Source organism: Eulemur rufifrons, chromosome 8 (genome assembly GCF_041146395.1).
Source record: "Eulemur rufifrons isolate Redbay chromosome 8, OSU_ERuf_1, whole genome shotgun sequence".
Lineage (NCBI taxonomy): Eukaryota > Metazoa > Chordata > Mammalia > Primates > Lemuridae > Eulemur > Eulemur rufifrons.
This window is the reverse complement of record NC_090990.1, coordinates 70,361,486-70,382,964: the sequence shown is the minus strand read 5'-3', so window position 1 is coordinate 70,382,964 and position 21,479 is coordinate 70,361,486. Positions and strand designations below refer to the sequence as shown.

The 21,479-nt window shown below is 38.7% G+C and overlaps 1 protein-coding gene across 2 annotated transcripts; it reads left to right on the top strand.

The window, feature by feature from the left end:
* The first annotated feature begins 907 nt into the window (after positions 1-907).
* On the top strand, positions 908-20,132 carry GBP5 (guanylate binding protein 5). Of its 2 annotated transcripts, XM_069478185.1 has the most exons (11): positions 908-952; positions 11,525-11,733; positions 12,236-12,363; positions 13,589-13,695; positions 13,957-14,153; positions 14,503-14,745; positions 15,803-16,083; positions 16,851-17,063; positions 17,948-18,050; positions 18,346-18,527; positions 19,938-20,132. In XM_069478185.1, the coding sequence occupies exons 2-11, from the start codon at positions 11,544-11,546 to the stop codon at positions 20,052-20,054; spliced, it is 1,761 nt and encodes a 586-aa protein (XP_069334286.1). In that variant the 5' UTR covers positions 908-952; positions 11,525-11,543; the 3' UTR covers positions 20,055-20,132. The 2 variants fall into 2 exon arrangements, with proteins under 2 accessions (XP_069334286.1, XP_069334287.1); XM_069478186.1 differs by lacking the exon at positions 908-952 and having other exon boundaries at positions 11,507-11,733.
* The last annotated feature ends 1,347 nt before the right edge of the window (positions 20,133-21,479 follow it).

Here is a 21,479-nt window from a genome sequence, read left to right as displayed (position 1 = left end):
TGAACCTCAGAAAACAGACCTAAGAGCTCCTCTGTTCATTGTATAATAGAGATAAAAACCAGCCATCTTATAGGATTGTAATCAGGATAACATGAGATATTTAAGTTGTCCAGATTTTAGAATTCAGTTATTAAAAAGGAACCCTGATTGTGATGATGATTATGATGATGATTCATTCAGCAAACACAGAAGGACTATATGATGAAGTTATTGGGTTTGAATCTTAAGATTCAATTACTAGTAGCTCTATGATTTTGGACAAGTTAGTAAATATCTCTGTGTCCTACCTCCTGGAAAACTGGAGGGAGATATTTGTTGGGAGAATTCAAACAGAGTAGTAAAGAAGTTAAAAAAAAATAGGTGCCAAAAACTTTGTCCTTGCCTGTGAGTTAAAGTTCTCAGATACTGAACCTACTGTAAAAGCAATAAACTTACGTGAGTGCATCTAACATTTCAGAAAATTAGCCTCAAAAGTCATATTGGGTTTCCCTTGACCTTGCTTCCAAACTGGAGATACACATCATCATATTTCAAATTAGGTAAAATATCATATACTTCGAACAATTGCAAACTATCTCAAAGTTCTCTTCTAGTACGTTTGCAATTTCTGAGAAATCAGGCCGAGCACATCCAGGCTGTCCGCCAAGGAACCAACAGCTGGGAAATTCCCTTCATCATCTAGCCTAGTCACTGAATTAGCTTTATGGTTTCAGTTTCCAAATTCCTCCCCTTTTCACTTGGTTTGTATTTCATGTTCAAATTGTCTACTTTAGGAGGAAGGAAGAGGGGGGTGGAGAGAAAAGAAATCCCCAGGATTGCATGAGGAAGAAGTATATCAGAAATCCTCACAGCTACTATAAATTAAGAAACAAGAACTTGAACTTGTACCGGGTTTGCATCAAAGCAGCTTTCTTACCAGCTCTATAAGATCTCTTCTGATTTTCTAGTCAAGGTAAGAAGCGGCCAAGAGAGGGAAGAGATTTTCAAGGTTCAGTTAGTTTTAAAAAACATTCTATGCAGGATAGGATGCAGCTTAGGCTGATGTGGTATATCAGACCTCAGTAAAGACTAAATTGTGGTGTTATCAGACAGGCAGCAGAATTCGTTAAGAGCCAGTTACATTTGGCTTCCACTGAATTATGTGTGGGGACTAAACAGAGAGTTTGAAATGCCTTCAAGCTGATTTTCTCCCTTTGCCATTTTATGACCTACCAGGATCATAATTGTTACTTAAGTTACCTTTGTCTTTAGTAAAACCTAATTAAGCTGGTTCCAACTGCACCCTGAAAGTTTCAAGAAATATGATTGTATTATTATTTTTGGGTGCAAGACCCTATTTTTTATTTTTTAAATTTTGTTTTAATAGATTTAGGGGGCACAAAGTTTCTGTTACATGGATAAATTGTATACTGAAGTCTGGGCTTTTAGTGTACCTATCACCTGATTGGTGTACATTGTACCTGATAAGCAATTTTTCATCTCACACCCCTCTCTCAACCTCTCCCTTCTGAGTCTCTAAGGTCTACTATGTAATTCAGTATGACCATGCATACCCATTGCTTAGCTCTCACTTATAAGTGAGAACATGCAGTGTTTGGTTTTTTGTTCCTGGGTTACTTCACTTAGGATAATGGCCTCCAGTTCCATCTAAGTTGTTGCAAATGACATTATTTCATTCCTTTTCAGACCTGGGCAGTATTCCATGGGGTGTGTGTGTGTGTATCACATTTTTTTAATCTGCTCATCACTTAGGCTGTGATAAACGTGTGAATGCAGGTGTCCTTTTCATAAAATGACTTCTTTTCTTTTGGGTAGATCCCCAGTGCTGGGATGGATGGATTGAATGGTAGATCTACTTTTAGTTTGTTGAGAAATCTCCATACTGCTTTCTATAGAGGTTGAGTTAGTGGCCTCTGAGTGGAGGTTCATCCAAGTTCTTGGAGATTGGTGATCCTCAGGAAAAGAATTTCAGGCAGGACACACCATGTCAGTGCAGCAAGCAACTGCTTTTTTTTTTTTTTTTTTTTTTTTTTTTTTGAAAGCTGAAGTATCTCAGGAGAAAGAGAGAGTCAACAGAGCAGCTGCACCAGGAGGAAGTGGTATGGTTTTCAGTCTTTTGAAGTCTTACTAATTGAGAGAAGGAATATTCAAAGCTAAGGGGTTGGCTTTTACTAAGAATTTGGGTAGTAATTCCGAGAATTGTTTTCTCTCCCCATTTTTATACTTTATATGGTTATCTCAGAATTTTCATGGTGATTTCAAGGGTGGAGAGGTTTTAAAAACACAATGTAAATGACATTATAATTATCCAAAGTTCATGTAAGGTGACAGAGATAGCTGACAAGCTGGCTGAAGCCTGTTCTTGCCTGTGGTGATCAGCCCCTCTAGTTAGCTTCCAGTTGAGGATTGTTTACTTTAACACCTGCACTTACTCTGCCAGCCCCTGCATCCAGTCTCAGCCCTGTCTCCTAGTCTAACCGTTGTAATAATATACATTCCCATCCACAGTGCATAAATGCTCCCTTTCCACTGCATATGCTCTAGCATCTGTTGTTTTTTACTTGACATTAATGGCCATTCTGACAGGGGTAAAGTGGTATCTCATTGTTGTTTTAGTGTGTATTTCCCTGATGATTAGTGATGTTGAGTTTTTTTTTTTTTTTTCCATGTTTGTTGGCCATTTGTTTCTCTTCTTGTGAAAAATGTCTGTTCATGTTTTTTATCCAGTTTGTAATGGGGTTATTTGGTTTTTTCTTGCTAATTTGTTTGAGTTCCATATAGATTCTGGATATTACTCCCTTGTCAGATGTATAGCTTTCAAATATTTTTTCCCATTCTGTAGGTTGTCTATTTACTCTGTTGATCATTTCTTTTGCTAAGCAGAAGCCTTTTACTTTAAGTGCATTCCATTTATTTATTTTTGTTTTTGTTGTATTTGCTTTTGGGGTCTTAGTCATAAATTCTTTACCTAGGCCAGTATCAAGGATAAGTTTTCTTAGGTTTTCCTTCTAATATTTATATGGTTTCATGTTTTACATTTAAGTCTTTAATTCATAGAGTTAATTTTTGTGTATAATGAGAAATAGGGATCCAGTTTCATTCTTCTGCATGTGGCTAATCAATTTTCCCAGCACCATTTATTGAATAAGGTGACCTTTCCCCAGCGTATGTTTTTGTTGCTTTGTCAAAGATCAGTTGGATTTAGATATTTGGCTTTTTTTTTTTTTTGGATTCTCTATTCTGCCTCATTGCTCTATGGGTCTACTTTCATACAAATATCATGATGTTTTGGTTACTATAGTCTTGTAATAGAATTTGAAGTCAGGTAATGTGATGCTTCCAGAGTTATTCTTTTTGCTTAGAATTGCTTTGGCTATTCAGGCTCTTTTTTGGTTCCATATGAATTTTAGGATAGTTTTTTCTAATTCTATGAAAAATGACATTGGAATTTTGATAGGAATTGCATTGAATCTGTAGATTATTTTGGGCAGCATGGGCATTTTAGCAATATTGATTCTTTCAGTCCATGAGCATAAGATACTTTTTCATTTGTTTGTGTCATCTAAAATTTCTTTCATCAATTTTTTGTAGTTCTCCTTGTAGAGAGCTTTCACCTCTTTGAGTAAGTATATTTCAAGATCTTTTATTTATTTATTTATTCATTCATTTATTTATTTTTGCAGCTATTGTAAATGGGATTGAATTCTTGACTGAATTCTCAGCTTGGTTGTTTTTTTGTTGTTATTAGTATATAGAAATGCTACTGATTTGTGTACATTGATTTTATAGCCTGAAACTTTACTGAATTCATTGATCAATTCTAGGAGTCTTTTGCAGGAGGCTTTAGAGTTTTCTATGTATAATATCATATCATTGGCAAACAGTGGTAGTTTGAGTTCCTCTTTTCTGTTTTGGAAGCCCTTTATTTCTTTCTCTGCCTAATTCTTCTGGCTGGGACTTCCAGTACTAGGTTGAATAGAAGTGGTGAAAGTGGGCATCCTTGTCTTTTTTTTTTTTCCTTTTTTTAAAATTTCAGCTTATTATGGGGGTACGAAAGTTCAGGTTATATATATTGCCCATTCTCCCCCCCATACCCCCGAGTCAGAGCTTCAAGCATGTCCATTCCCCAGACAGTGTGCATCGCACTCATCATGTAGGTATACACCCATCAGCATCCTTGTCTTGTTCCAGTTTTTAGGGAGAGTGCTTTCAACTTTTCCCTATTCAATATGATGTTGGTTGTGGGTTTGTTATATACAGTTTTTATCATTTAAGGTATGTTCCTTTTTTGCCTCATTTGTTGAAGGTTTATATCATGAAGCAAATCTGGATTTTGTGAAATGTTTATTCTGCATCTATTGATATAATCATATAGTTTTTGTTTTTAATTCTGTATGTAGTGCATCATATTTATTGATTTGCAAATGTTGAACCATCCTTTCATCCCTGGCATGAAATCCACTTGATTGAGGTGAATTATCTTTTCAATGTGCTGTTGGAATCAGTTTGCTAGTATTTTGTTGAGGATTTTCGCATCTATGTTCATGATGGATATTGGGCTGTAGTTTTCTATTTTTGTTGTGTCCTTTCTTGGCTTTCATATCAGGGTGATATTGGCTCTGTAGAATGAGTCAGAGATGATTGATTTCCTTCTTCTCTATCTTTTGGACCAATTTCAGTAGGACTGGTACCTGTTCTTCTTTGTTGTTCCAGTAGAATTCAGCTGTGAATCCATCTGGTCCTGGACATTTTTAATAGTGAGATTTTTTTTTTTAATTGCTTGAATCTTGCTACTCAGTATGGTCTGTTTAGGGTTTCTATTTCTTCCTGATTCAAGCTTGGGAAGTTGTCTGTTTTCCAGGAATTTGTCCATTTCCTCTAAATTTTCTAGTTTCTGTGTGTAGAGGTGATGTTTGTATTTCTGTATTAGTTGTAATACAGATCCTTTTTCATTTCTGATTGAGCTTATTTAAATCTTCTCTTTTCTTTTCTTGGTTAATCTGGCTTTTGGTCTACCAAATTTGTTTACCTTCACAAAGAACCAACTCTTCATTTCATTCATATATGAGATACTGTTCAAGACATTAGTTGATTGTTACTTAGTTGCTTCATAATCCCCTTGTGTTACTATTTTATAAAAGCTGCAGGGTTTTTTTTTTTTTTTTTTTAATTTTGGGTGTTTTTATACTGGTGAATATCAACCTTTCATTTTTTTTTTTTTTTTGAGACAGAGTCTCACTCTGTTGCCCAGGCTAGAGTGAGTGCCGTAGCGTCAGCCTAGCTCACAGCAACCTCAAACTCCTGAACTCAAGCGATCCTCCTGTCTCAGCCTCCCGAGTAGCTGGGACTACAGGCATGCACCACCATGCCCGGCTAATTTTTTCTATATATATATTTTTTTAGCTGTCCATATAATTTCTTTCTATTTTTAGTAGAGATGGGGTCTCGCTCTTGCTCAGGCTGGTCTCGAACTCCTGAGCTCAAATGATCCGCCCACCTCGGCCTCCCAGAGTGCTAGGATTACAGGCGTGAGCCACCGCGCCCGGCCAACCTTTCATTTTGATGTTTAAAACTCCTTTGAGTATTTCTCAAAGGGCTGATCTGTTGGTGACAAATTCCTTCAGTATTTGCTTGTCTGGGAAAGAGTTTATTTCTCCTTCATTTATCAATCTTAGTTTTGCAGGACAGAAAATTCTTGGCTGAAAGTTATTCAGATTAATAAGATTAAAGACAGGACCCCAATTCTTTCTGGCTTATAAGGTTACTGTTGAGAAGTCTGCTGTTAGTTTTCCATTATGAGTTACTCGATGCTTTCATCTCACAACTTGTGTGATTTTCTTCTTCATGTTGACTTTGGTCAGTCTGATGACTATGTTCCTTGGTGCTGTCCTTTTTTATCAAAAAATCTTCCAGGAGTCTATTGAGCTTTTTATATCTGCGTGTCTAAATCTCTGGCAAGACCAGGGAAGCTTTCCTCTATTATTCCCTCAAATAGGTTTTCCATGCTTTTTGCTTTTTCTTCTTCTTTTTCTTCTTCTTCTTCAGGGATACCTATGATTCTTATGTTTGGGCATTTTACATAATCCCATATTTCTTGCAGACTTTGTTCATCTATTTTGATGCTTTTTTCTTTATTTTGACTGACTGGGTTAATCCAAAAGCTTTGTCTTCAAGCTCTGAAATTCTTTCTTCTGCTTGGTCTAGTCTGTTGTTAAAACTTTCCACTGTATTTTGAAATTGTCTAAATGATTCTTTCATTTCCAGAAGTTGTTATTTTTTTTTTTAATATCTACCTCTTCAGTGAATTTTGCATTCATGTCCTGAATTATTCTTTTTGTTTCTTTGTCTTGGCTTTCATATTTCTCATTGATCCTATCGAGGTTACTGTGATCCATATTTTGAATTTCATATCTGATATTCTAAAAGTTTTCTTTTGGTTGGAGTTCACTGCCAGAACTGCTGGAGAACTAATATAATCCTTTGGGGATATTGAAACAGTCTTTTTTTTTTTTTTTTTTTTTTTTTCCCATATTGCCAGAATTCTTATCCTGGTTCCTTCTCTTCTGGAACCTCTTCCCTCAGCTTGACACAGATAGCTTTGTGGTTCACCTGTTCTCCTCTGCTGGGGATTCTGCTGTTCAGTGTAGAAAGGGAGAGGTACACTGCCTTTTGCCTCATGCAGGTAAGTCTCACTGTGATGTTGCTGGCAATTTGGGGTGGTTGGACCTCAGACCTCTGGAACAGTGTTCAGGTGCCAGTGCTGGTTGACTAGGTTAGGTAATCCCAAGTACCCATGCGCCTGACTGGCATGCTTGAGTCCTGGAGGGACCAGATGGAGACTAGGCTGGCAAACTCGCCCTCAAGCCTTCCTGGGTTCAGGGGCTGGCTGTGATAGAGAGGGGTGGTGGGATATCCTGCTCCATATCAATGCTCGGGCAGGAGAAGGGCGTATGCCCTGTGAGCCTGTGACAGGATGGCTGGGCCCCTCTTGGCAAGATTAGCAGAGGCAGGGAGCTGTGGGATGCACATGGCACTCACACCTCCCACTCTTAGCAATGACAGCAGTCTCTGTCCTTTGGGGTCACAAAAGTATCCAGATCCCCAGCTCCCACCTGGCCCAGCTGCAGCAGAGTGGGTAAAGACAGCTCAACCCGGTGTGTGCAGGGCTGCCAGACTGGCTGTGGGCTGTGACTGAAATGCTCTGGTAGGGCAGATATAGTTCTGCCTGGACTTGCCGCGGGGAGAGTAGGCTCCTCTCAGAGGAGACAGGCCTCTAAGGGAAAGAGCTGCTAGCCCCACCCTCCCTCCATGGAGGTGGTAGTTTTTGTCTTTGGGGTACACAAATGAGCCCAGATTCTATTCTCCCTTCCTGGTCTGGCTGCGGCAGAGGTGGTAGAGAAAGCTCCAACTTCTCTATGTATGCTGGGCTCCCAGAATGGCTGGGAGCGACCGTGGAAATGCTCCAGTGGGGGAGGGGTCCTTGTGCCGGGGACTTGCCTCCAGGGCAAGTAGGCTTCTCCCAGGAGAGATAGGCACCTAGGGGAGAGACTGCTAGCCCTGCCCTCCCTCAGCTGAGGCTGTAGTTTTGTCTTTGAGCCACACAAAAATGCTTGGTGTGGCTTTTGAGAGGGAAAGAAGTAAACCACAAGCTCTGTGGAAGCCTGGGTATGATAGACACTCTGTCAGAGCCAGGACAGCCACTCGCAAGTGCCCTGGCTTAATCGTCCCCTGTAGAACCCTCACCAGTCCTGAGCAGAAAGAGCTGTGGTGGCCTCAGCAGTAGTGGGGGACAGAGGGGAGGAGGAGGAAAAGGCACTGAATGGGCAGGGGCTGGTACCCTTGTCCTCATCTTCGGAAGGGGTCCTCTGACATGCTGCACTTTCCTCTCAGCTGGAAGCAGCCTGCCCTGAATGCCCAAGCTCTAGAGGCTCACAGTAACCCCAGGGCTCACCAGTTCCCCAAGGTTGCTGCTGTCCAAGTGGGTGCTGAGGAACATTGGCTGTGAATCCAGCAGTATAGAGACTCAGGGGCTGAGATTCTCTGGTCAAGACAGCTGCAAAAGTGTTGCCTGTTTGTGGAGGGAGGGAAATGAGCTGCACCCTCTGTGCAGAGCCCAGGAGCAGTGATCAGAGTACTACTGGGGGTATATCCTCCCTGCAAGCCTAGAACTGCCCATCCCACAGCACAGCCGTGCCATGAGCTCATGCTTGTGAGCAGAAGTGGCTATGTCTGCAGCATTGGGTTGTTGGAGGAGGGGAAATCTCTAGCTCCATGTTGGCCCTTTCTAGGTTCCCGTTCTTTTGCTCTGGGGTGGGGACACTGTCCTACCCTATAGACTCCACTCTGTACCTGCATCTCCACTGGGAGGGGTGAAGACAACTTGAGCCAGGGCCCCTTAGGTGCAGAAGGGTGCATGTTACACCTTCCTCTGTCCTGTAAAGCCTTCAGCACTTTCTAGTCTCCTTGCAGCAGCCCACCCTCCAGGAAGACTGCTGCTATCCTGTGTCTGTCTGTTTCTTTCTGATTGCCACAGTCCAAGAGAATGCTGGGAAATGTTTGTGTGGGATCCAGTGACTGGGAGACTAAGCGGCTTTGACTTCACCGGCAGGATAGAGGCACCCAGAATGTGCGTAGGCAAGGTGGTGCCTTCCATCTCAGCTGGGATCCGTGGTGGGGTGCAGCCTGATGCTTTGATCTCAAGATGCTATCAGTGTTTTGGTGGCAGCAGTCCCTGGATTTGTGAGGCTAGAAGGGCTCTATGACAGATCAGGAGCTGGCAGACTGCCACAGGTTGGAGGGGAGGAAAAGTAGACACTCCCACTTACCCTTTCCAATAGACTCCAAATCCCTTGGGGGTCAGCCTCTGCCAAAACTTGCTCCTTCTTGTTCTTTTCCACAACTTCTTCCTATGAGGTCTCTAGTAGGGATAAGTTCTGGCAGCATTCCCTCAGCATTTCACTTGGGCAATGCTATTTTTCACCTGAAACTTTTTCTTCTTTTTAGGATGATCTGGCCATCGAATCCCCTCCCCAAATCCTTTTTTAAATTCCAGAAGCTGAATGTGAATGCTTTGTCTTGCACTTCTGATGTAGCAGCCCTGCACTCTGATTCTATTATTTTCATAAGAAAGAGCAATTCATGAGATGCAATATAAATAGCTTAAATGTTGAAACTCAGAGAAGTTTCATGAAAACAGCAACATACTTTTAGTCATTGTTCGATTTTGTTTGAAGGTGGATTTCTTCCTTTAAAAATAGTTCTGACTCAATTTGTTTGGTTTCTTGGCCCCTGTCCTCACTTTTTATCACCTTTTATGTTGGATTCTGTCTCTACTACTCTGCTGCCTCTAAGATTATGAATCACTTAATTTAACAGTTGCCTAACTGGATTCCTCAATACTGTCTGGCAATTTTTGCACTCTTTGGAATTCTCTTCTTTTGAATTTCTTACCATGGCACATGCTTCATGCATCTTGTACTTGTTTGATTTCCATTTATCTCCTTGATAAGATCCTTTTCCTTCAAACTCAAATAAAAAACAACACAAAATAAAGCAAAAGCAAACAACAATAATAACAACAAAAATAGCACAAAATCCGAACTGGAATTGTATGGCTGAAAACAGAGATGTTTTCTTTCAGAAATCCCATCACCAGCACTTCTGAGCATTTTCTCTATATTGCATGGCATTTTCCTTCTTTGCATTTTTTTTTTCTCTCTTTCAGCTCTCTCTCTCCTTTTTGAGCTAGCAGTTATACTGACGTAAATAAATGTTTATTTATTCCCACTTTTTTAAGGAAACAGGCTTAGAGAGCTGAGTGAAATGCCAGTGTGATATGGATAGCCAGTTGCAGTACTGAGGTTGGAAGTCAAGCCTCAGTTACTGCAAAGGCAATATGTGCAATTTGTGTGTGTATGTTGATCCATTCTTGCGTTGGTTTTATTTACAAAAGGTTATGAAACTCTAAGAGAGTTAGGGAGAATGTATCCCCAAACAGGCTAAGTTATGAATGACAGAGCAGTATGTGTGCAGCTCAAACACATTGAATCTACAGTGATGTTTTAGAGATTGGACTTTCCTAAAAGCATTAAAGATGCTACTCAGATAACATTTAGGGACAATATACAATACTCTTTTTAAAAATATATGCACAGCACTAATGTTATTCATAAGGAAGTCTGAACACTCAAATTATTACTAGTTCCTTCCCCCATTAGCAACATCATCCCAAAGCATAAGAGCTCTTAAGTTCCCAATATCTGTTTATCTACCTAATTATTGTAGATCATCACTGCAAGGTTTCCATAGCTTTCTAATTTAAAAATTATTCTGGCCCTTGCTATATACAAATCAGGCCACCAGAATTCTACAAATATAAGGTACCAATTGCATTGAAAGCTTGGAATGGAAACAGACTTGGTATTTAAGTTTCTAAATATATTGTGGAATTGCCTCTTTCTGGATAAGGCTTACACTAGACATTTTCTGACTCCTATGCCCTAGTGCTATGCCATTTGCAAATGGATCTCCTATTATCTGCTCCCAAGCAGTTTCTGTTTTAATTTATCTATCACCAAGATGATTTCCAGGGCATTAGCTATGAGGAAGGGGGGAGAATTGGTCTTTATAATTGTAAAAAGACAGTTTTCACAGTCTGTTAGAAAAGAGATGTAGAACCTAGACCTTTTCATTGTAAGATTTCAGTGAAAGAAGAAATCAAGCTGATGATAGATTTTTAGCTTCTTTAGTAAATAATTACCTCTAACATAGAAGAAAACTGTTCTTTATAATAAGGCAAGGCAGAAAAGCAAACATTTGCTTCTGTCTCACATAGCACAAAAATGTTTTACCAGAGACTCTTCAGGTTACAGGAATTCATGCCCAGAAGTTAGGAAAAAAAGTAGTTAAGCATTAATAAAGAAAAGTTGTTTTACTCATTTAGTCAATCACAAAATGATCATGCTTTGAAGTTTTAGTTTAATAAAGCACTTTAATAATGATGGAAAAAATTCCTTAAGAGATATATTTCTAAGAAACAAACAGCTATGATTTGTTACATAATGCTGCATAATGACCTGGCAATATTCAGTGTAATGCAGTTTGACTGGACAGAGACCTACTAAGAAAAAATCCCAGTTGATATGGGGTAAAAGCAAAAAGCGTAATGTAACAAATAATAGTAACAAAGAATTAATCTAGGGATTCGGGGAGGTAAAAGCTAAGAAATATAAGTCAACCAAAAATCAGTGGAGTAAGAGTTAGATTCAAACTAGCAGTAGGTTGGACTCTGGAAATGAGTTTCCCTATGCCCACCAAATGTTTAAGAAACAGTAGGATAGCCTACGAAAGATCTATAAAGGGTCTAGGACCTATTTTACTGTGGACTTCTTTGGTATCTGTTTTTATTTTTTTAAATTTTTTTTCAGAAACTTAGGTCATACTTGAAAACAGTACACTCCCAGCAAAATAACTTTCTCTGCTTAAACACTATGAATTCTAGCCCATCTCATCTATTCCCTTGCAGGCAAAGTAACATCTGGGACATGGCTCCAGAGATCCACATGCCGGACCCTGTGTGTCTCATTGAGAACACTACAGAGAAACTGACGGTTAATCCAGAAGCTTTGGAGATCCTGTCTGCTATTACACAACCTATGGTGGTGGTGTCTATCGTGGGCCTCTACCGCACGGGCAAATCCTATTTGATGAACAAACTGGCTGGGAAGAACAAGGGTGAGTGGCACCAGCAAAGCTCTGCAAAGTCCCTTCTGTCCACCCACATGGTCAGCATCCAGGGTGGCAATGTGAGGAGAGAAAGTTAGAGATGAGGATGGCTATTGAAAACCAATGTTTAGGCCACAGCTAGTCTTTCTATTTTCTGGGAGATGAAGGGCAGCTAATTGTTCGTGATATAACACCTTTTTTTTTGCCTTAACATTTCCTTGGAAAAAGCATAATATGTTTCTCTCACAAAGGGTAAGACATCAGTGAAATAATTTCCACATATAGAATTATAAATTAGCAAAATTTTAGTAGCACAATATTATTTTAAAAATCAAATTTATAAACTGTATTTGATATTATTTCCCCATTCCTCTGTTGTCATTTAGATCAATACTGGTTGTACTCTCTGCTGTTTCCTCATCTTGCTTTCCTTAAACCCTAGCTCAATGACCAAGAAAATCCCCTATTCCAGAGTCCCTTCTCTATTGCAACCTCTCCACTCCCCTGGCAGGCTTCTCTGTTGGCTGCACGGTGCAGTCTCACACCAAGGGAATCTGGATGTGGTGTGTGCCTCATCCCAAGAAGCCAGAACATACCTTAGTTCTGCTTGACACCGAAGGCCTGGGAGATGTAGAGAAGGTAAGGAAGGAGGATTCCTTTTTTTAACTTCCTCATTTCTGGACACTCTTTATACAGGGAGTTTTTAGGTTTATTTTTCTAAATCATACTTCTACTTAACCAAAGTATACCTCCATTCTTTCCCCTTTCTGTCTTTAATAGTCAGAGTTTAGAAGCCTGAAGTGAGAAAATACATTTATAAGCAAGAATCAGTACTGAGAGAACTGCACTGATGTTGAGCTAGGCAGTTAACCCAAATGCATAAAGATAGTGCAAATGAAATCACTGTTACCTGGACCCACACATTATACTGGTTAATAGTGGGCTCTGGGCTCAGATGAACTCGTGTTAAAATCAGGGCTATGGCAATTGTAGCTCTCTGACTTTGACAAGAGAAGTAAGTCTCCCTAAATCTTTTATTTTCCCTTTGGTCTTATTCAACCCATTATTTGAACAGTAGATACATGGACCTTTTCTAATTTTATGCTTGTAAGTATTTAACAACCAGCTCACTGGATAAAAAGAAACAACAACCTTGATTTGTAGCACTTGACTATTTCCTGAAGGCTCCCATCATAACTGATTTCAAGCTACCCAAGTGGAGACACTAACCTCAGACTTTGGAAGGGATGTACACAATCTGCTATCACGAGCTGATATGAGCTGGCTCCAGCATACAACTGCGTCTTTCTCTTGAACCTCCATTGTTTTTTATGGGTTTTTTTGCTTGTTTAGTTTTGATTTGCCAAGATTCAAAGATGGTAAGCCATAATTTGAGCTTCAGCTTCCTCACCTACAAAATGGAGATAGCAATTATAAACCATGTCAGAATGATTGTTTAAATTAGATAAGATCAGTCATGTGAACTGCATTATGGATAATAAATATTCAATAGCATAGATATATTTATGGTAAATATAAGCCAATTTTATTTTGTGCTCTGGAAAACCTTGGTTTTGAGTACTCGGATTACCCCCACTAACTTTGACTATACACTTTGCAAATATCTAACAGTGATTATAAAAGGGACTGGTGAATTAACAATATATGGATTGGTATAAAATTATTATATCAGTGTTAACAAGAGAAGTACTCAGAGTTCACATTTTTGACAATTGTTTTTGTTTGTCTGTTTGTTTGTTTGTTTGTTTGTCTTCTTTAACGTTAGTAGATCAGGAGCCTATTTTTAAAGATTGCTCATCTGGGAATCCCAAGAGACATGACTAAAATTTGTTCTGACTTCTAGGTTGATAAGAATGATACCCAGATCTTTGCACTGGCAATCCTCCTGAGCAGCACCCTCGTGTACAATACCATGCACAACATTGACCAGGGGGCTATCGACCTGCTGCAGTATCCTTTTGTGGTCTAGGATGGCACCAAAATCAGAGAGAACTCCTCTATTCACCAGCTGTATGTCTGTGAGTCCTTGTGAATCACAAAAACGAAAACATGACAAACATTGAAAGTACAAAGAAAAGAACTCTTATAAACTCCGATAAAATTGTGATTTGGTTAAGACCCAAAGGAAAATAAAGGGCTGGGGAGACACGGAATTAAATATGGGCTCGGATGCAGTCCTATCTCTGCCAGTTTTGCTTAATTGTATCTCAGCCATGTGACAGAACTGACAGATCTGCTCAGGGCAAGAAACTCACCTGGCCTCGATGGGGCTGAAGATGCTGCTGACTCTGGGAGCTTCTTTCCAGACTTAGTGTGGACTCTGAGAGATTTTTACCTAGGCCTGGAGACAAATGGGAAACTTATCACAGCAGATGAATACCTGGAGAATTCACTGAGGCCAAAGGAAGGTAACAGGGACTTCAGATTTGAAAAGATGGAGAAAAGTAACATAAGAAATGATTTCTTTTGTGTATGTGGTTAAATTTATAGTTTTCAATATTTACTTACCTAGATCTCCTACAAAATAAATAATGATTATTAATTTAGAATGAACAAATAAATTCAATATTACATTGCATTACTCCTCTGTTATTAGAACAAATTTCTTTTTTTCTGTATCTGATTAGTTATCTTTTATCTTTTTGCTTAGAGTTTATGAAGATATATTAAACTATGTAACATCAGGAAGAAGGACATTTATCTTAGGTAAATGGATGAAAATTCTATACTGAATAAATTCTATTTTTCCTTCTCTAGGTAGCGATCAAGGAATTCAGAATTTCAATGTGCCCCGTCTATGTATACAGAAGTTCTTTCCAATAAAGAAATGCTTTATCTTTGACTCACCCACTCACCGAAAGAAGCTCGGCCAGCTTGAGACACTGCATGATGATGAGATAGATTCTGAATTTGTACAGCAAGTGGCAGAATTCTGTTCCTACATCTTCAGTCATTCTATGATTAAGACTCTTCCAGGAGGCATTAAGGTCACTGGATCTTGTGAGTACCATTTTTAGGATTTTCTGTCAATTCAATGTAAAGAATAAGGGACATTTATAAGAGTGTACTTGCAGTGTCAATGTTGACAAATACATAGGCAATTCCTACCATGAAAATTACATGTATCTTTTTTATTAAGTTCCAGTGGGTATCAAACATATTTCTAGTGTTTTTTAGTAATGCCTCAAAGCTACATGTAATAGGAACACAATCTAAAGATAAGATAAAGTCAAAGAAGTTTTACCCATACGTGACTCACTGTTGAACTAGACTAACCCATGTGGGCTGGCAGCATTTGTTCAACAAATATATTGGATCCTTATTATGTGCCACAGCCTTTGATTGGCAGAAGAGGAGCAAGACATATATGTTCCTTGTATAAATGGAACTTGATTGAAACAAACATTATACAAAGGCCCAATTATCTAGAATTTCTTTTAGAACCCTAAAAGAAATCTAAGTAAACTTCTTGATCTGGTTTTTCCTCAGAACTCTGTGATAATTGCTACATTACAGAGGGAAGTTGAGTGCAAACAAAGGAAGTAAAACAGGGAAGTTCCAACAAAGAGTAAGGGAAACCTATTCTGAATTACTCACTTTGCACTTTTTCAGAAGAGGATAGCTCTCATACTAGCTTAACCATACTAAAGTGAAAGAGAAAAGGGAATTCCAAAGAGAATGGAAAACTGAGGATGAGGGAAAAAGAGGGGAAGATTAAAAAGGCAAAGGCCCATAGCATTCTAAATAAATATGCATGACTTTTATATTATCATCTCCTCATTTCTCTGTGGGAAAAGGATGAAACATGCACAATCATTTAGATCTTAAGATTTCCTCTATTTTCTTCTTTGAACACAGTGGCTTTTCCCAAAGAAGGAAAATCCTGGCTTCTTGATCATACAATTTCTCAAAGGAACTTATGTGGGCCACTTGAACACCATCCAGAATACTGAAAATTTCAGGCTATTCACTGTTAAATGTACATTCCCAGAATTATTAATGTAAATCATGCCTTCTTTCTATGCAAATAATATAAGCATTTCTTTTTTCTGTGAAGGTCTAAAGAACCTAGTGATGATCTATGTCAATGCCATCAGCAGTGGGGATCTTCCCAGCATGGAGAACGCAGTCCTGGCCTTGGCCCAGATAGAGAACTCGGCTGCAGTGCAAAAGGCCATTGCCCACTATGACCAGCAGATGGGCCAGAAGGTGCAGCTACCCACAGAGACCCTCCAGGAGCTGCTGGATTTGCACAGGACCAGTGAGAGAGAGGCCATTGAAATCTTCATGAAAAACTCTTTCAAGGATGTGGATCAGAAGTTCCAGAAGGAATTAGAGGTAATGACTTTTTTTTCTAGTTTGTGGGGATTAGGGTCAATAGAAGGCAAAGTATTGCTATGAATGGTAAAATAGTAGTTAATTAAGAAAAGCAGTTGCTACTAGACTTGAAAATAATAAGAATCACTTATAAAGCCATGATATCACTTTTATTCTAATAACAAACAAATGTAACTGCTCTGGGCCTTATAGATTCTGAAGTTTTCACACATGTATACAACATATCTTTACCATGTTATACCCATAGATGACATTTGAATTAATTTTATTGTTTTAAATAATCATATTTACAAAGTATTAATTAACTTTCCCATTTTATTAATCAAGCATACAGAATTACGAATTGGATCCACTAAAATATGATGTATCCAGGTTTAATAAAATAGGCTGATCTCATTCCAGCCAATTATTCTATTCCACCTTCTCACTGGAAATCCAAGGCCTAGTAAAACACTGAAGTGAGGAATGTTGTAAAACAGTAGGCTGCATTTAAAATTAGCATGAGGCTAGAGGTCTGTGGTCTGAGTATCACACCTAAAGCAGAAATAACAAGAAAGGGGAGTTTTGGGAGATTTCAAACCCAAAAGTAAATGTCATTTGTATGTAGAGTGTCATCCTTGAAACTTTTCCAGATTTGGTGGGAAGAATATAGTCTTGCTTGCATTCCTCTACATTTCTAGAAAAAATATAGATTCTTTTTGAGAATCAATTCCAGAAATACTGAAGTATCACTAACATCTTTGCCATGGATTGCTGTCTCTTTGAAGACCCTACTAGAAACAAAGCATAATGACATCTGCAAACAGAACTTAGAAGCATCCTGGGATCGTTGCTGGGCTTTACTTCAGGATGTTTTTGGTCCTCTAGAAGAAGCAGTGAAGCAGGGGATTTATTCTAAGCCAGGAGGACATACCCTCTTCATTCACAAGATGGAAGAGCTGAAGGCAAAGTACTATAAAGAGCCTAGGAAAGGAACACAGGTATCCCTAGTTTTATCTATTAATTGTGGAAAATTGCTGGGAGGCCTCTTTAAAAACCAGTGAGGACAGGAAGAAAGGCATGTATACGGGCACACAGATGATGTTTATGTCTCTGCCTAGTAGTAGTTACTCCTTCATTGAATAAGTATTCATGGAAAAACTATGTGCCTGGTATTGGTTTTCCTAACACAGAATTTACATTTTAATATTAGCTATGGAATTAAATTGAACCATCACCATAATCACCAGACTTCTATTGCAACCATCAGCATTCATTGCAACAAAGGCATCTTTTTGGTTACACAGGACAGAATCTCAATAATTAAAACTAATTTAAGAAAAATTGGTAACCCATTAGTTTACACAAACTAAAAGCAAAAGGTTTTAATTTAGTTTCAAGTATAGATACATTCAAGAGTTTAAATAATGCCATCAATTGTCCTCCTTCCTTCTTTCTTTCCAATCCTCAATTCATTTTTCTGTTTCTTTTTCCTACTGGCTTCATTTCCAGACAGGCTAACTCTACATGACAATGAAGATGACATCAACAAGACCAAGCTGAGATAGTCCTTAGTGCCCTTGTCTCAGGGGAAAGGAAGCATCTTTTCCCCAGCATATATCAGTCTTTGAAACACCCAAGCATCATCAGTTTCCTCCTTGCAGTATTTTTCCACCTGTGAACAAGTCCTTTGCATCTAGTGGCCAGCCTAGAGGCATGCCCAAACTTGTGTTAATCCAGGACAGCCTTGATTAACAGTTCCACCAAGTGCAGGTTGAGCACCTCCTATGGGAATAAGATACTGGAAGGAAAAAGAAATAAAGATGTTTACAACATTCCCAATCACCATTTCCTACTTCTAACTGTATGTTTTTGGGGTTGCTAGGCCGAAGAAGCTCTGCAGAAATATTTAAAATCCAAAGAGTCTGTGAGTAATGCAATTCTACAGACAGACCAGGCTCTCACAGCAAAGGAAAAGCAGATGGAAGGTGAGAAGAAAACAGAAATGATGCAAGAGAGAAAAGGAATTCCTATAAATTTGAAATTACTCTCTCCTGGCCCTCATGGGATCATTAAACTAAAGCCAGAATGGCAAACACTTCCTGGCTACTCAGGCAGTGTCCGAGTGTGGCATGATCAGCTGCAGTATGGCTATCTGGGAGGGAAAAACAACCCCAGGGAATATTCTCTATGAAGCTGGAGCAATAGTAAATAAGAGTGGGAGGCAGAAGGAAGGGGCACATTAATCCTGGAGAGATTTGTCTTTTTACTCTTTCTTCTCAGAGGCACGTGTGAAAGCAGAGGCTGCAAAGGCTGAAGCACAAAGGTTGCAGGAGCTTCAAAGGCAGAACCAGCAAAGGATGGAGGAGAGGGAGAGACTCCATCAGGAACAAGTGAGACAAATGCAGCTAGCCGAAGAAAAACGGCGGGCAGAGCAACAGAGGATGCAGAAACTTCGGATGCAGGTATTGAGCAATTGTTTCATCTCTCCCCTCTCTGTAACCATGGGAGCATAGAGCAGAGACAGACCAAGGGGCAGGGCGGGGGAAAGCAGCATGATACTGTGGCTCAGGGCAGGGACTCTGGCGCCAGACTGCCGGGGTGCAAATCCAAGCTCCACCTCTTAATATATATATATGGTTTAGGCAAGTTATCTATCCTGTCTGTGCCTCTTTTTCCTCTTGTGTAAAATGAAGACAGTAATAATACCTATTCTATAGGGTTACTCTGATAATTAAATGAGTTAATATTTGTGCTTAGAATGGTGCTTGGCGCAGAGTAAGCACTCTATATTGTTAAATAAAAATGAAGGCATTTCTAGCCTGTAGTAATTAGCCTTTCCTCTTAACTCATTAACTGCTCTGGACAATCTTTTGCTTTGGTCATAGATACTTTGTTAAATTAATTTCATATTATTGTGTCTATGCCCCTATCCTTGCCGTGATGATCATCTGTGGTTCTGAATGCTTTTAACTTGCAGAGTTTGTTTCATCCAGTCCTTTAGTTTTATTTTCATTCAATAAGCAGTAGTTGTTATTTACCAAGCACTGTCAAAGCACTTTACATGCATTATTCATAGTAAAGCAGAACTATTGTGTCCTCATTTTTCAGATTTAGTTCCAAAGAGAACTAAATGCCAATATATCACACAGCCTAGCAAGTTATCAAAAGTGTGCCTCTTAGTGAGCAGTTTCTGCAGTGTTTTTGCTTCTTCAGATCTGGTGTGAAATTCCTATGTCAGCACCCTAATGAGACAAATGCCATCCTAATTCTTCCCCTTGGTTGTCAGTCTACCTGTAGGTACTAGTTTTTCAAGAGCTATTCCAAGAAATTTCTGAGATTGCAGCTGTTTCCTGAAGAGCAGTATGAGCAACCTGTGGTTTTTGATCTCAATCTTTTCTTCTACTTCTGCCACCAAAACTTTGGTGACCTGGAACAAATTCTCTCATCTAAGGTGCAGACATCTCACCTGATTTTGATGTCACCTAGACACCCTGTTTTTGTGTTAGCCTCCTCTCTTAAAAATATATCTAACATTCTCCTGTGTGTGAATGAGAATTGAAGTCAACATGTGACTACAATTGTCCAAAGAAATTATGTAGTATAACGGGGGAGGGAGCCTTGGGATGGAATTCTAGGGACAACAACATTTCAGGGATTGAGAGATGACAATGTTTCTGGAGCTAGAGAAAGAGAAGGAGAGTGAATAATTACAGAAGTAAGTTGGACACACATGAACGGAAAAGAGATATTCTGACTGTTTATTGCTACTGTGGAGTAATATAAGTAAGGACAATGAATGACTTATGCAACCAGAAAAAAGTTTGATCTTACTTTTTGCTAAACTTTAATAGTTTGTATTTATCACTCTTTAGAAAGAGGCTGAAGACCTCAAAGCAGCATTGGAAGCTGAAACCAGACGTCTCCAAAATCAGGTCCAGCATTTCCAGGCGACTGCTAACTCATCAAATGATCAGTGTATCTTACTCTAAAATCTAAACACTGGAGCTTCCCTTTCTTACTCTTTTGCACTGAAGACACAAAGGAACAAGAAATTATAGAACTTGGAACAATCAACATTTAAATAAAGTTTATAATTATTACATCAAACTTTTGTATACAGTTATAAGGTTATGATGCTGGTATCTGGTAAAATGTACATCTCAACAGTCCAATAGTTTAAATGATGATTGCTTCCTTGAAGAGATTATGAATTGTATAATAAGGGACATTTTATCACTGCTTTTATTTGGGGTTTATATTGGGATGGTTCTATCCAATGCCACCTGTCTAAATTTCCATATTTGTCTCAGGGTATTGTAAACTATCTAGGAGGTGTCATCCACATAGGCTCGGTCACATGGAACTTGGCCAAGGTCTTGGGCTCAGCTGGGCATCACTCCTGCTGATGGTCACGTGCTGGATGCTGTCAGAAGAAAGCACAGACTGTAAAGTGGAAACAATGTGTAGTTCTCAACGAGGTGGAGGCTCTATTCTGTGAGCAGTGGTATGATTCCTCAGCATGGTCAATAGACCACCTACATAGAGCAATTCCAAGCTGAAAGCCAATAATGTTATAATAAAATAGAGATCCGTCAGAAAATGAAAGGAATGTGGGGATAGATATGTTAACTTAATTTAATCTTTCCACTTTGTATTCAAAAATCATAACACCACTGTGTACCCCATAAATATATACAATTATAATTTGTCAATATATAATGCAAATTTTAAAAGAAAAAAGAAATCTGAGGGGCTGAATACAGAGGCAAGTTGACTAAATGAAATGGACCGACACAACTAAAGGGTGAAGGCTGCTTGGTTTCACAGGTCTTTGAGGAGATAGGCCATGTGTTAATTGCAGAAATGTCATTTCTTGGTAAGCCAGGAATGACAATTATGAGCTCACAAATGAAATAGGCTCAGAATTCCTCACAGAAAATTATAAAATGAGGCTATTTTTGTTATACCATGGCTCATTTTTGGAGTATATATGTCACGTTGGTATCATTTGTCAAAAATTTAAAAATAGAAAGGTATTAACTAACTATGTAAGGGATTGCCACACAGAAAGCACTTAATTTTGATTAAATTCATTTTTATTTTTTTAAACGGAAAACAAGAAAGACCTAATGGAAGAAAACACCAAATTTCTAATTGCATCAAAACCAATAAAACCTTATGGAATAAAATAATTAAGAAGTATTATTGAAATTCAAAAGAAAAAACTTTTAAATGTAACTGAAATACACAAAACTTATAAAAATAGTCAGAAATAAAATTGTCAATACTCTTAAGTCAATATATATATTTAATATGTATCAAATAAATAAAATGTATTTGGGAGAAGTAAATTTATTTTAAAATTTATATGAAAAAGGCACAAGCAAAAACACCCAATGCAATTCCAAAAATTA